General features: G+C 34.4%; 1 protein-coding gene across 1 annotated transcript; it reads right to left on the bottom strand.

Annotated features, from left to right (window-relative positions):
• Nucleotides 1-831: 831 nt before the first annotated feature.
• Nucleotides 832-16,624, bottom strand: LOC128211074 (hypoxia-inducible factor 1-alpha inhibitor-like). Its single transcript, XM_052915485.1, has 8 exons — nucleotides 16,499-16,624; nucleotides 14,350-14,597; nucleotides 13,518-13,666; nucleotides 8,015-8,160; nucleotides 7,574-7,680; nucleotides 7,112-7,175; nucleotides 6,504-6,611; nucleotides 832-6,082 (listed from the first exon to the last, which is right to left on the bottom strand). The coding sequence occupies exons 1-8, from the start codon at nucleotides 16,622-16,624 to the stop codon at nucleotides 6,038-6,040; spliced, it is 993 nt and encodes a 330-aa protein (XP_052771445.1). The 3' UTR covers nucleotides 832-6,037.
• Nucleotides 16,625-16,655: the final 31 nt, after the last annotated feature.

The following is a 16,655-nucleotide window of genomic DNA, read 5'->3' as shown; positions in this document are numbered from 1 at the left end:
AACTTAGTAGCAACATTTATAGGCATAAAACATATAACAAGATTGATAGCCTATCAGATCACTACATTTGCTTTGGATTTATTGCACTTAAATGTTCTTAAACCAATCATTTTTTGCATAAACTATCTTGATCAAGTTTAATAGTGACATACATTGTTCAAGTTACACCACTCCTCAGCGCCATCACCATACTGAGGCACAGGTGTCACCCAGTTTTCATGCATCGCATTTCCACCCTGTCTGATACGTATATTGCGCGTGGCGCTGCACTAAACAGTAAACACCACAATAATCCAAACACAAGCACATTGCAGGCTCTAAAAGACAACATTCCGGGTGAATTGTTCTTCCTTTGGGACATGCCAGACCTATCCAAACGTTCCATGGCTGACAGACGAAAATGGCCGGAAAGTTTTTGCTGATACATAAATTTTGCAGCCAAAAAAAAAAAAAAAGAATAATTTGCAATGAAAAATAATAAAATTGACTTCTGATTTCGAAAAACATCTACAAAGTTGCATTAAAATATAATTGATGCCGTAGCAACAGACACAACAGCAATTTGAGGCACCATCCTCGCTGTCATTTAGCACTGTCTGACTCCCTGTACACTGTATCAAGCCCTATGTCAGCACCTATTTTGCTCGAGCACTGATGGCACACTTAATGCATAGAATAAGACTTCTTGTTGTTCAAAAGATTCCACATGAAACAGACTTGGGTTTAAAATGTTATAGACTTGAGAAGCCAGAATGCTAGGTACATGTGAACTATCTCATATTATTTGAAACATAATACAAAATAACAAACTGGTAAAATAAACACATTTTAATTATTGCACATTCACACAGACATTTAATTTAGAATAAAAATCTATATAACATTAAAATTTTTGTATTAACTAAAACAAAGACGATTAAATATTAACCCATCTGTAAGATAAATACAAACATTCATTTTCAAATCACCTGCTTTTCATGTATATAATATATATAAATTTAAATTTTACATTTAAATCACAGACTTCATGCATATAACCCTCTTGAATTGGGAGGTTGCGAAACATTTGTAAGTCTACACATACTCGTACATTATACTGTATGTAGGTGAAAATCTTTTTGAGAAACTGCTTACAGAGCACATGTTAAAATTTGTGATCTACTTAACACAGTGATTTGTTTTGCTCTGCATCATGGCCCTACACTTGTTGTTATCCTGAGGACTCATTTTTTTTTCAACATGTGGGCAGCAGAGCACATTTTTGCTAACCTAGTCTCATGGACAAATGTTGCCGGATGAGCGAAGTCACAGTCATATGGTAGGTCTATGGGTTGCAGTTTTAGACAACCTTCTTGGATGAATTCTTACTCACTTTTAGAATCAAGTTTTCAAGTTGTTAAAAAATTGTCAATAAAAAACATGTACCTTAATAACATGGAAACTAAATACATGAGGAAATTGCTTCCGCGCACTTATTCTTTACTCTATAAAGACTACGATATAAACAAAATGGTATCATTTAAATTTAAAGGTACCATGATGGGTCATGGAAAGGTTCTCATACAAATACTGTAGATTTCTTGAATTTGCTAGGTTCCTTATTCCATACATTGCTAGACTGAGTTTAAAATATGTGATGCCATTATTGAATAATTGAAAGCCATTGTATATTGAATAATTCACTAGGTTTTAAATTCATGATTCAATTAATTTGCAATAAATCAGTAGAATTAACCCATTGGCAAATTTACTAATATATAGTAGTGTTTCACAACTTCCCAATATAAATGCATACAGGGGAAACCTGTTGGCTCAATATCACCTGTCACGATTTCTTCGATGGCTCAAACTGGATGTAAAGAACCGACTGAAACTTGTTGGTTCAATATTGCCTGTCACGATTTCCTCGATGGCTCAAACTGGATGTTAACAACCGACTGAAACTTGTTGGTTCAATATTGCCTGTCACGATTTCCTCGATGGCTCAAACTGGATGTTAAGAACCGATTGAAACTTGTTGGCTCAATATCGCCTGTCACGATTTCCTCGATGGCTCAAACTGGATGTAAAGAACCGATTGAAACTTGTTGGTTCAATATCGCCTGGCTTGATTTTCTTGATGGCTCAAACTGGATGAAAAGAACCGATTGAAACTTGTTGGTTCAATATTGCCTGTCACGATTTCCTCGATGGCTCAAACTGGATGTAAAGGACCGATTGAAACTTGTTGGTTCAATATCACCTGTCATGATTTCCTCGATGGCTCAAACTGGATGTAAAGAACCGATTGAAACTTGTTGGTTCAATATCACCTGTCACGATTTCCTTTATGGCTCAAACTGGATGTAAAGAACCGATTGAAACTTGTTGTTTCAATATCACCTGTCACGATTTCCTCAATGGCTCAAACTGAATGTAAAGAACCGACTAAAACATGTTGGTTCAATATCGCTTGCCACGATTTCCTCGATGGCTAAAACTGAATGTAAAGAACCGACTGAAACTTGTTGGTTCAATATCTCCTGTAACAATTTCCTCGATGGCTCAAACTAGATGTAAAGAACCGACTGAAACTTGTTGGTTCAATATCGCCTGGCTTGATTTTCTTGATGGCTCAAACTGGATGAAAAGAACCGATTGAAACTTTTTGGTTCAATATTGCCTATCATGATTTCCTCGATTGCTCAAACTGGATGTATAGGACCGATTGAAACTTGTTGGTTCAATATCGCCTGTCACGATTTCCTCGATGGCTCAATGGATGTAAAGGACTGATTTTGTTTTACTCTGTGTAAGCATTCCCGCTTTGCTCAATATTCATGTGCTCGAAGTTTTTTTGCCGGTACCTGGGATATCGAGCCAACAGATTTCGAATGTACATGACTTCCACATGTCAGAGCAGTTGTGAAAATGTACATAATTTAATCTAGATTCTGATCATATAAACATAATTCAGTCCGATTTTATATGCAAATATATAACTCAAAATAGACTTTACCAAGGATCATGACATAAGGAATGTATGTAGGAATCATGCTTAGTGTAAAACAACATCCACAAGCATAAAAGTTAAATCTAACAAAATAGCTGTCATCATAAGCAACACATATTTAACAAGTTACTGTAATGAAAATTGCAAGCCAAATGATAGTCCCTTGCTGGTTTCAAAAATTAAAATACAAAGTTTTTTGGTTTTTTTTAGAATAATCTTATCATTATCTCCATATTAATTTCTTTCTACATGCCAAGTTTCTTGAACCAAACTTGAATACTTCCTGACTTAGTGAGGTATGACCATTATTTTTTAAACCATAAAAATAGTTTTTGTCCAACCAGAACAAGTAAGTGACACATAATCTGCTTGTTGCCCTTAATCAAAGTTTCACAAATCTACCTTCCATACTTCTTGAGTAATCACAAGATCCTCTTTCAAAATGGAAGGAAAGACAATAAAGCTATTTCTGTTGCCATAGCAACCACACTTTTTGCCTGATGATAGAAATTAAAGGTATGTGCCCTCGTACCAGATACCTAGCTTGCAAACTTATAGAGATATTGCAGGATCCATGTCTTTTGAACAGATAATCAGGCCGAATACATACATTCTCCTCCTGTGAAACCAGTAAGGGACGAAAAATGGATTGACAACAACAAACAAATACAGAATAAAAAACTATCAAAGTGGAAAAAATGGAGGTAATGGGAAACAATTAACAATAATAGATAAAAATATGATGGTTTTTCCTTCAAAACACATAATGAATTAAATACATCACACTGCATTATGTCTACATCTTACAGTATAAAACATAACATATCACTCAGATGCCCCACAAAAAATATAGGCAGTGGTTTCACATAATGTCAGGTTTACAAGGAAACAGTGCATCTATGAAAATGACATCAAGTGATAGATTAAGTATGTATAAATACAAAAGTAAACAAGAAATGGTGCAGTGTGAAGAAAAATGTTCGCTAACACAGAAGGTTTGGGCAAATTGAACGAGTGATGGATACACATCCAGTTACAGAAACTTAATATGCTATGTTAAGACAAGAGAACTTTCTATTATTTAACAGACGGAAAAGGGGCAAAACCAACAATTATTCAAGCCAGAGTACTGTAAATGACTGTGAATAGGACATTAGCATAGAAAGGAAGCAATAAATAAAATACGAGAAAAATCGAGGGGAAAACTTAATACCACAGATAGGACACAAAAATGTCAAGTTGGCAGCCTCCAATACTTGGTTTGGACAATTTTTTACAAATGTCAAATTTTATAATAATCTAGATATATATAATAAAACAATCTCCATCAAGTGTGACCTTGACCTTTGAACTTATGACATGGATCTTGCATATGACATGAAGGATTCTCAAGGTGAACATCTCTTCCAAGTTGTTTTACAATTCCCCAATTCTTTGACAAATAACAGCTCAGACAAGCCAAATTACAACAAATTAGAGCAATAACCCTTAAGTGTGACCTCTTCTACTCTCCTACTCACATCGGTCTTGCATGTGACACGCCAGCTTTTTATGGTAAACATCAGAGCCAAAGTAATTTTAAAATCCCCCTTTGCATGAACAAGTTACAACCCAGACAAGCAAAAATACGATGACTTTTGTTCCTTAAATGTGACTTTGGCCTTTGAACTGGAAACATGGGTTTTGAATGGAACACATCATCATGATAATTTAATTTGAAAATCCTACAATGAGCAGCCAAGTTACAGACCAGACACAAATTGCTGATGCTGTGAATTCTGAATACCCTTAAGAATGACCTTAATCTTTGACCTGAATACAGGAGAATCATCGTCATGACATGATTAATACTCCTAACAAATAAGTTTAAAATCCAACAATGACCAACAATGATACCCATTCATACAACCTTGGTTTCCATAGAAAAACCTTGGTAAACCTGATTAACAATTATCAATTAACAATCATCAGTGCTAAACTGAAATATTTATATACATGTATAGTGCTCATAACCATTTCTATTATGACACAACTATGGACAAACATGTTGGTAAAAAACATTTTTTTTTAAATAAACTAGTGCTGTTTTTGTGGATATCAATTTCATTAATTTATTCCATTGCTTGTTAAATAAAGACAAAAACACCATGAACAGAAAAAACAAGTGACATAACTAAACAATACAGCCACAGAGTCTTGCTATACAATTACATATTGCAACATGTATAACAAGTTTCATTAGAATATCATGAAATGTTTCCAAGTTATGGTCAAGGTTAACAAGTTATGGCCAAGGTTAACGAGTTATGGCCAAGGTTAAAGAGTTATGGTCAAGGTTAACTGAGTCATGGTCAAGGTTAACGAGTTATGGTCAAGGTTAATGAGTTATGGTCAAGGTTAACGGAGTCATGGTCAAGGTTAACGAGTTATGGTCAAGGTTAACAAGTTATTGGTCAATGTTAATGAGTTATGATCAAGGTTAACGAGTTCTGGTCAAGCTTAACGAGTTATGGTCAAGGTTAATGCTTTTACATAACAAAGCCTACAATGACAGTAAAACAAGAGCTATGACAATACCTCAATTTTTTTTCTTAGAAAATACAAGCTAACCAGCAATATGAAATGGTGTCGTGAGAGGAGATCAAGAAAGTGACACACATACATGGAAACCATCTGCTGTTGTTATCTACCATACATGTAAGAAACATTCTTAAGACTCAGACAGTATTAATTAATGACAATATAATTATAATACTTAACAATAAGACAAGGCATAGATGTGGTACCAGGCACCAAAAATCAGAACTTGGTTAAATACTTAATGTCAAAATGACAGCATGTACAATTTGTCTGAATATATATATATATATATCTGGTATGATAAATATATATGAGCATCATTTTGTGTTACACACAAGCATATAAATACTAGCAGGGATTATATCCAACTGCAGCAAGCTCACCAAAGTGGTCTAACATGGAAGCAAGGAAAATATATTAAGCCCCTGCCACCTCCAACCCCCTTCATTGTCCTTAATGTGTATGTTAAGTGTACCTCCCCAGCACAAGCATTTTCATAAAGGGAGCAACCTGAAAGTAAACAGGGTACAAAAGACTTAAATTCTTTCTTATAAAATTTCTTCAAATTAACAGAGGCAGATATTTAATAGGAATTGTGGGTTTTGTGTAACAGATCATTGATAAATTGAAATTCTTTCTAAGGTATCTGTAAATGTTCAAAACTTCCTTCTTCTGCAATAATGATTAGCTGCTTAATTGTACAGGTTTTACTGAGGCGTATAAAAGTATTTACTATAACAATCTAACGTAAAAAAACTTCATGACAAAAAAAGTCAGAAACAAAAATGAAATCTGATATTGATGGCCTCTCAAAATGAAACTCAGTAAATGTCTTCGCCAAGGAAATGGACGTAAGTTTGATTCCATCAGGTATAAGCTTTGGTAACAATCAAACCTATAATAAAATGGTAGAAACTTAAATATATATTACCTCGCTAGGATCTCCGAGGGCCTCAAGGCACATCTTTTCAATGTTACGGGACATGGCCACCTTCTGTTGGGCGGAGAGTGGATGTTCTATCTTCTCAACACTCCCAGCCTTAGAGAGGGGAATATAACATTCAAAATAAGTTTTTTCATGAAAAAGCTTGCACCAAAGAGATAACGTATTTGAAACCTTAAGTTCTGCAACTATATGTATTACAATTTTGGGTAACTTATGGGACAGACCCAGCAGACTAAATATGTTAACTTGTTCTCAATAGTATTAAGTATGTCCCAATAGCTATATGTGTAAATACCCAGTAGCTAAATACGCATATTCAAAAGTATCTTCAAGTTATTCTATAAGCAATATGATCATCACATATTGTGTCCATCAGTTATTAACAACAAATCATATCTTTAGCTGTCATCATTATTACTGTAACTCTTATAACTTGCACAAAACTGCAGCTGGAAACTGCTATGACTGGATGTTGTATAATGAAATTAAGTATCTAAACAACTGAATGTGTAGCAAAATATTACTTAAATATTCTATTAAAAAATAAAAGGATTAAACTTAAATATTCTAATAGACATAAAAGACTCACACACCATGTACCAGAAGTTGACGGAGATATTCTCCTCACTGTCGGGACACGACTCCACCTGGTGCCACCTGGAAAATCAAAGCACTGAAAGTATGTTCAGGACAAGGGCTATGTACGCCATGTATTATTATATCTTAAACTACAGTTGACGTCATGCATCATTTTATTAATATAACTGTCTCATTTGCATTAAAAATTTCATAAATGGCTTCTTGTTACAAATGTCCTTAACCTTGGGCCAGTTTGTTATAAGGTAGTATCATCTAATACAAATGGATGGGCTTATACATGCAAGACACTCATCCTGGCTTGCCTCGTGCAAAATGAGGTGTGTTCAACTCTCAACTCAACTGTGTGCTTATCCTTTAACAGGCACAATATGAAGAAACAGGTTGCTTATTAGAATATTATGATAATGTACCAGTGTGATACATGAAGGTATGTTTCAAAGAAATGTATAACATACCAGTACATTGGAATGTAGAGCACATCACCAGGGCCGACAACACCCTCGTAACCATGCAAGTTACGTACATTTGGAAACTGCTCATAGTCCGGATTTTCCAGGTCAACCTGCAGGCATTCACAATATGTTAATTAAATAAGAAAATCAGAGCATTAAAACACAAAACAATATATTGCTGCATATGATGTGGAGATTATTTTAAATATAAGATTCTACTATAATTTTGGGTCAGAGTTGAAAGTAACTAATTACATGTAGCATTGCAACATGATGCCAACGCTCATCATGTAATTAAGAATAATAATGATGGGAAATAACAAGGAGAACTAAAGAAGAGGGATGAATTTCCAGCAGGTTGAGGTGGTGAGAAACTGATTGAAACAAGAATTATTCAATCTGGGCAACAGGCTTATGGTCTGTGCTAACTACTGCCGCGTTTACCTGGCTTTGTCTATCATGTGGATGATGAACTGGGTAAGGATAAAGGTTTTCAAACTGGTCTGGGTGGAAGAGCAGAAATCGCTTGCTGCCTCGGATCTGGGCAAACAGGTTTTCTTGTTCATCATAGTGCACTGGGGTGACATTGCCTGGGTTAATATATAGTGAATCAGATATTAAGATATGAAATAATATTTATTATTTATGAAGTAATATGTTATTGACATAGTGCACTAGGGTTGCATTGCTTGTGTAGACAGGTCAAGTACATGGTAATATTACAAGATATGAAGTAAATCAAAGAAGATAATGTTAAAATAAAATCTCAGTCTGGTACTAAATCCTCCTCTGTAAAAAAAGACTTTAATGTAATCATATAAATGTGTTAATATGTCATCTCCTTTAAACAGTGATATTATATTTAATATTATAATTGTGTGGCTTCACATACTGACATTTAAAACAATATTTAATTTTCTTTTTAATACATATCATACAGTTTGATACTCATTTTCCTAATGCATCTATCAATGTTTTTCAGTGTGCACATACAGCGGAAAAAAATAAACTGGAAATTCTGTTGTCTAAACCAGGTATAAAAAATCCACCCAAGGATATTTTGAAGCTGATAGTCCTAATGAGGCTGTCATATCCCCCTCCCTCCCCTGGTTGGGCAAAACATTGATAAGTGCATAAAACTGTTTTTAAAGTTTTAATAAATACGTTTTGTCACTGTAAAGAGTACAATTTATCTTAGTCAAAAAATCACCGGAAACCTCCTATCTTAGACAGCACTTTTTGACCTTTTCATTTCATCCCATGCATGATTGTGTAAACATCTATGATAGCTTGAGCCAATATGATACCTGGGAATGTGATGATTTGCACGTACCAACATGCAAACCTGCACATCAAGACCACAATCTTGCATAGCATCTGCCAAATGCAAGTAGAATGACGTTGTAAAAACTGGTTTCACAAAAGTTGTATTAAAAAGAAGGAAGTTATTTTCGAAACAGTTTGAAATATATGGCAATATTCTTCTGAAACTTTGCAGAAAAATTGACAACAAAATATTCCGATCAGATGAAGTAGATCAAATTATCTCATGATAAAAAACTACAAATGTAAATAAATGTGCAGCACACAAGACTTTTGGGTTATGATGAGCATAGACAGAGGAATACTTATATTAAAACAGAATACCCTGGACAAGTGGTGAAACTCTTGTGATTTAGCTAAATATCTTGTGTTTTAGTGGAATATCTTTTGTTTTAGCTGAATATCTTTTGTTTCAGCTGAATATCTTTTGTTTTAGCTGAATATATTTTGTTTTACGGTAGTTGAATAGCTTGTGTTTTAGCTGAATATCTTGTGTTTTAGCTGATTATCTTGACTTTTAGCTAAATAGAATTTGCATCATGAGTGATTCAGATGAGTCCTTTAGACCTTTATATAATTGGAATAGCAGGAAAGGAGAGACGGGGACTAGAAGCAAGTGGAGTTCTTATGAAACAGATACATCCAATAGGCATAAGAGGGCTAGAAGCAGCAGCAGTTCATATGAATCAGATAAATCCCGTAGAAGCAGAAGCAGTTCATATGAACCAAATGGATCACATAGAGTTAGAAGCAGCAGCAGTTCATATGAATCAGATGGATCCCATAGAGTCAGAAGCAATAGTTTTGATACTGATGAATTCAGTAAATATAACAGGATTAAATCAAGAAGTGATTCACATGAATTCCAAAAACAACACAAGAGGGCTAGAAGCGGGAGCTGCAGTTCTTATTCTTCTGATGATTCCCATAGACAGAATATGTCTAGAAAAAAAATCAAAAGTGAAAAAATGTGTCAAAATTTAACAGGGGAACTTCCAACAAAGTTAGTAGAAATGAAACAGCTTCGTGATCAGTTACAGACAAATATAAGTTTACTTGAGGAAGACAGTTCTGAAATGAAGTCATCATTTAGTACAATGTTTTCACAGCTGAGGCAGCAATTAAGGGTGATGTGGCAAAACACTCTTCAAAACATGGCCCAACAGCATACAGAGCTTGAAGAGGGCATTAAGGAAGAATTAGGCAAGTTTGACAGAATAATTAAACAAATGCAACATGAAACAGTTAGTGCAAGAGGCAATGAGAACGACCGAAAGAAAAGAGACACACTAATAAAACAAGCTACAAAGTTGTCTTCCGAATATAAACTTTTGAAAACTCAACGAAAATCATTGAGATTTATCCCTTATGATTATAAAGCTCTTTTGGGAAGTGACAATTTTGGTGCCATCACAGTGGTCACAAAGCACATGAGTAATGTTGAAGACAAAGGCACATTTACAGTGAAACTGACTGATGACAAGCTTCCTTGTAAAATTACTGGGATGTGCTTCACAGGTGGCGGGACTCTCTTGGTGGTTGACAATGCTAATGAAAAACTGAAGAAATATGCAATCACTGAAGTAGAAGGAGTTATCAAATTCAAATATTTACACAGTATGGAGCATAAGGCACCTTTTGATATCTGCTGTACAGGGACAGAGGCAGTTTTATCAAGCAAGCACACTAATGAATTGCTGTATATTTCAACCTTGACACTCGAGGTTACCAAATTTGTAAGTGCCGGAAGGGAGTTGAGAGGAACATGCTATAATGGGACAGTCAACGTCCTTTGCACAGTTCGCAAGAACTCTAATGTCCTAAGAAAATATACTGACTCTGGAGGCTTCATAACTGATACAGAGGCTATGGGAGAATACGTTACAACAAACAATGACCATTCCAAACTCTACATAGCTGGCTCAAGCAATGAGTTGATTAAGTGCAGTTCCATACGTGTGTATCCAAATTCAAAACATTTATATTTATATAAATGCTCTCCAGAAATTATTGAAACTGAAAATCTCAAAAACCCTAAAGGAATGTGCATGGATGAAAAGGACAATCTGTATGTTTGTTGCCAGGACTCTGAGAATGTTGCAAAATTCGATGTGAAGGGGGAATTTCAGGAATATTTGACTTATGTGAATGGCAGTCTCCACAAACCAACAGCCATTACGTATGACAAAAGCATGCACTTGTTAATAGTTGGGGGCCAAGACAATTGCATACAATTTCTTAAACTTAAATGAAGATCCTGTTTATAAGCTTCTGGCTTCAGATCAACTTTTCAACTGTTTGTATTAAAACACACTAATAACTGTACTTTTAATGAAACATAATATGTTAACAATGCTTGAATGAAATGCTGCACACATGTAAGACAGGCATTCCTTCACAAATAAGTTATGTTTACAATTTACATATGTTTACTCCTTGTAAAGTCGAGTTGCTTTATTATGTGTGATTGAATGGAATTTAATCATTGTATTTCTTTTATCTTTATTTGATTTATTAACTTTATTTTCCAATGTTGCCTTATTTCTACCATATTTGCTGCTGTGATTTGTAAACGCCAATGCAAGAAAACGATTTCGTTGTTTTTTTTTACAATTTACCAAAGTTCTAATGGTTTTGCTGCTAACATGAAACATTTAATTTTGATTTATTATGTGATCAAAGCATTTAATGGCTCAATGATATTTGTTTTTTTCTCTTTAACAAAAAGAACCTATTTTGAAAATATTTTGTGATGGATTTCAGTACATGTTTATTTAATAAATATTGGATTTGTTTGCATGTATAAACAATAAACATTGTAATATTATGTTCATTTTTTATTAAATCAAACTTGTTTTTGAGTTATTATTTCATTGTTAAAAAATATAATATTAAAAAAGTGGTAAAGAAAAGAAGGCAGCTTCATATATGAATCAGATGTATCATAAAACAAACAAGCATGCACACGCCTATCCCATATTTAGCATCATCTTAACTTGAAATTATTCTCAAAGTCACATCAATGGTCTATAAGCATTACATAAGCTTTATTTGTGACAAAATAAAAGTCAATTAATATCAGAGTTTTCACTTGACTCACACTTTCGCTATGGGGTCACCAGTACACATGAATATCTTGAATTTCAAATTAAACACAGATGACTGGACTTAAACTTTTTCTAGAATTTGCCTTTATGGTACTGACAGTTTTAATTTTCAAGTGATAAACCTGCATCATTTAGAAGCCAAAAAATAAGCACTAATGCAAATGTTAAAGGTCGAGATGACTTAAACAATTTAAATATTAATGACAATAAAATGAAAGGCCAAACAATTGAACATTTGATGATATTCAGAATAAATATATAATAAAGATTCAGTGAAGAATAGGTAAATAAATAATTGACCATTTGTTTTAATATCTTAAACTAGAAATGTTGCCATAGTTCATGGATGGCCCCTCATATTGTATTTGTCACAAAAAGTGCAAAAATGCCAATTTAGCCAATTCAAGGGCCAAAACTCTGAATGTTTTATATGCAGCGGGAAAAACCCAAGGTGCACATCTTCACCATCTGAACAACATTCCCCAAAGGCTGTATGACTTTAGGTGAAATAATTTTCACAAGTTCAAAAATGCCAAATCTTGCTTATTCAAGGGCCCTTACTCTGTATATTCCCAGTGCAGCGACAAACAAAACTCCAGGTGCACTTTCATCACAAAAACTTTCCCCTAAGCTTTTATGACTTTTGTTCATATAGTTTGGGAGTTTTGAGTGACACAAGTCCAGAAATGCCAATTTTTACAAATTGACAGGCCACAACTCTAGTTTTACTTTTACTTAACATGCAGTGGGGAACGAAGCCCCAGGTGCACAACTTTATCACCTAAATAACATTCTGGCGAGGTTTCTTGCCTCTAGGTGAAATAGTATATGAGTTTTGAATAACACAAGCTCAGAAATGTAAATTTTTGCTAGTTCAAGGGCCATAACGCTGTTCTTAATACATGCAGTGGGAAACAATTCTCAGGTGCACAACTTAATAACCTTTATAACATTCCGCCAACTTATTTGACCCTTAGTGAAATAGTATTGGATGTTTTAGTGAAACAAGTCCGGAAATGCCATTTTTGCTTATTCAAGGAAATAAAACCCCAAATGCAATTCTTTATCACCTAAATAACATTCCGCCAAGGTTTGAAGACTCTAGGTCAAATAATTTGGGAGTTTTGAATGACACAAGTTCGCATACTTACAGACCGAATCAAGGATGCTCATAGGACAGACGCATGAATGGACACAGACGGATAAGGCCCACCCATTGCATGACCATGGGAAAGTGTCAAATCCTATCAAGACATACACAAAAAAATCCCCTGCTTTTCAAGTATAAAATTAGCAAAGAGCTTCTCACCCTATGTCTAAAACCAAAATAAACACATGTTGGTCTTTTTTTCTCTGTTGAAAATGACAAACCCACAAAGACAACACTAATGACAATGGCACCAAGGCTACATGTGCGAAAATGCTTAACACTGACTTCTTTGATAAACGTACAAGCTTAAAAGCAGAAAATCAAATCCAAATAAAAAGCAATTTCAATCATTTGATTTCCTGTTTACCTGGCATTCCAACAAGTAGAAGGTTGGAAGTTAGCTGGCCCCAACTGTTCCCCTGCTGCTGTTCACTCGCCCAAGCCCAGTTAAAGTTCACAAACTCATGCACTATGTTAGGACCCACAGAGTTATTTAATGCCTGCTGTAAGTAAATCCTGAAATGTTTAAGACAGTATCAAATATCTTAATGCTGCACAGATTGACTGTTTGGACAACTTTTAGTATCTTTTGTTTTGGAATGAAACTGTTTTATGTGTTAATATCTGGAAACTAGCAATATAAGACTGGTGACAAAATATCAGATCACAGTTTTTAATAATTATGTTTGAAAGTTTTGTGGCTAAAAGTGTTAATAAGGCTTCAAGTTGTTTTTTACATCTTTCTGCTTAACCATCAATTTTCAAACATAAATATGAAAAACTGCAATCTGATGCTTTGTCAGCTGTCTCATATCACTGGTTCTGAGATAATTATGCAAAAATTGGCTCATTCTAAGACAAAATGTAAAAAAAAGTTGTCAAGACAGTCCATCTGTGAGAGTGCAGCTTTAACTTATATTCATGAGTAAGTATGTTAAAGAATGCAAAATAAAAATACATGTCAGTTACAACCAAATGCTTAACCCTTAAGCTCATAACAAAACAATAACAAAATGTGCCAACAGTGAATAACTGCAGTTACAGCGCTTCTCAGCTAGTGAAACATTACTTTCTGTGCAAGCTCACTACAAAGATTGGTCGTGTTGTTCATTCAATATTGCATGACATTTACGATGACATAACAATTATAAAAAAAAAATTCATACTACATGTACTAAGTATTTTACACTGTTGTTTACCTTTCGCTGTTTGTATTTGTCTTGCTGCGTATCAACTTCATAAACTCTTGGAATCTCATCTCCAGCAACTGGGTGGGCGGGGCGAATTCGTGAACTGCCTGCATCTTCTTGTCACTGTAATACTTGAACTTGCGACTGGCAGACTTATACACATTGAATGTTCCATCTCCAATGTTCTCTGCTAGGTAATCTAGGCTCCAGTGACTGGCTGACCCCACTAGGTCAGACCCTGTCACTATAACTGGCTCCTAGAAACAGATTTGAAAACAAAAGTTTGTGTGGTATTGTGGTATTGACATATCGGTATTTTTTGGTGAAAAAAAAATCCACCTTCTAGCTCTGCCTTCCAAATTTTGACAATTTTCAGACGTCAGGGAAAAAAAAAATTATCCCTAGTTAGGCAGATACGATAGGAAATAATGCCAAATATATGTGTTTTCACTCTTTTTACATTTATGGTGTAAGACCTGATTTTGTGATGATGGTGTTTAACATACATGTAACACGTAACAGCAAATAATGACAAATATACATATGTTTTGATTAGGGATGCAAACTAACATTCGAATATTCGATCAAATGTTTGGTATTTGAATGTCAAAATAGGTACCGTATTCGAATATTCAATGTTTTTGTTGAATTAATAAATAAATAAACTTTTTGCCTACAACTGTCATCTTCGTCTGTCTTGTTTTTACAACGATGGACCCCTAATGCCATAGGTGTGAACTTGATGACACTATACACGCGTCATATCGGATATATCGCCGGGAACTGTAAACAGTCCCGTAATTTTGCATTTACTGGCTGTAAGACAAGTGACATAAAACACATTCCAATTATGTTTGGTACATTTAAATGACCATGCCAATTAAGGGTTTAAGAGATTGGCCTTTTTACCAATGTTTTGTCTTCACTGCTAATCAAGTTTGGCGATATTGCTAAAATCGCCTTGGTGATACGAAGGACATGTGCTAGTTATGTGCTTTAGACTGTTCCATGTTTTCAATATAGCGCTCTTGCGTACAAAAATTAACTGTATGGTTTAACGTATAAGGATATATGTCCTGTATTGTTGTACAATACCTAAGGCAAAAACGACGTTAAGTCATGGTGTTGTTTTCTATAAATATATTTCGTAAACATCAATCCAAGAACAAGGCTGCAAGTCCCATGTTGGCGCATATCATCATTTAACCGGGAAAAACGCAATTCCCTGATCTTTTTTGGCATTGTTTACAAAAAAAAACGCAGAGGAATTGATACAATTTCTTTTCTTTTTTTTGTTAAACGCATATCGCTTTTTCTTGGGTTATATTTTGAAAATGGGGAAATTCAGAGGCTAATTTGTGGAACAATAAGGGTTCGTCGCATGTACCGAATACGACCAGGAAGGGTAACAGGGCCTCCGATATTACGTTAGTGAATAATAATTAGGTTATTAAAAGGTTCATTTTGGTGTTCGAATATTCGATCGAAAGAATTACCGAATATTCAAATACCACTTTTGCCATTAGTTTGCATCCCTAGTTTTGATTCATAATTACATATATAAATATATTGATATACACATCTATTTATTTAAATGTGTTAGAGCAGGCCTTACACAGATATCGATTTTTTTTCAAGAAAATGATTCTTTGTGTAAATGAACAAATTTTATGGAGAGAAAATAGGTTTGGAATTTAAAAAATCTGTCAATAGGATAATTTATCAGTTTATATGCCAAGGCATAAGAATTTACCAGGTATAACCGTTGTTTTAGTTTAGATTTAGTTGTCATGGACCTGGTATAAAGGCCAATGCCACTGCTTGAGGAAATAAATGCTATATCATACCGCAAACTTGTGACAAACATGACAGAGAAAAACACTGTAAGACACACTCAAACATCAAGACTATACTTTTCATTTAGAAATTGCCAAAAGCTAAATACATTATAAAACTCCAATTTATAGATAGAAAACAGAAAAGATCAATGTTTAAGCAATACTACTAAATAGACTAACAAATGTACGCGTTGTATTAAAGCCGGTATAGACTATTATCACGTATCATTCAGAAACAAAATAAGGATATGATACGAAACGTCTGGGTACGAAACAAATGGTGACGTTATACACGGAATAGTGAACTTAGTAAATGATACCTTGCAGCTAATCAACTCATTAACTCTTTTATCACTTTTAGGAAATCTTGGTATTTCTTGAAAAGGAATCGAAAATGAATTTCCATTAAATCTATTTTCACTTTCATTTTCGTAACTGGCAGCCATTTTCGGTGCAGGTTTCCAATTTTCAAATTCA

Source organism: Mya arenaria, chromosome 2, assembly GCF_026914265.1.
Source record: "Mya arenaria isolate MELC-2E11 chromosome 2, ASM2691426v1".
Lineage (NCBI taxonomy): Eukaryota > Metazoa > Mollusca > Bivalvia > Myida > Myidae > Mya > Mya arenaria.
The sequence above is the reverse complement of the archived record's forward strand: the minus strand, read 5'-3'. Positions and strand labels throughout refer to the sequence as shown.

What these genes read in the sequence shown, in the direction of transcription:
- LOC128211074 (XM_052915485.1), bottom strand. Translation starts at nt 16,624, where the DNA reads ATGGCTGCCAGTTACGAAAATGAAAGTGAAAATAGATTTAATGGAAAT. An exon ending in CACATGATAGACAAAGCCAG is followed by an intron (nt 7,681 to 8,014) that starts GTAAACGCGGCA and finishes GAATGCCTGCAG; the next exon opens with GTTGACCTGGAAAATCCGGA. An exon ending in CTCTACATTCCAATGTACTG is followed by an intron (nt 7,176 to 7,573) that starts GTATGTTATACA and finishes TTGATTTTCCAG; the next exon opens with GTGGCACCAGGTGGAGTCGT.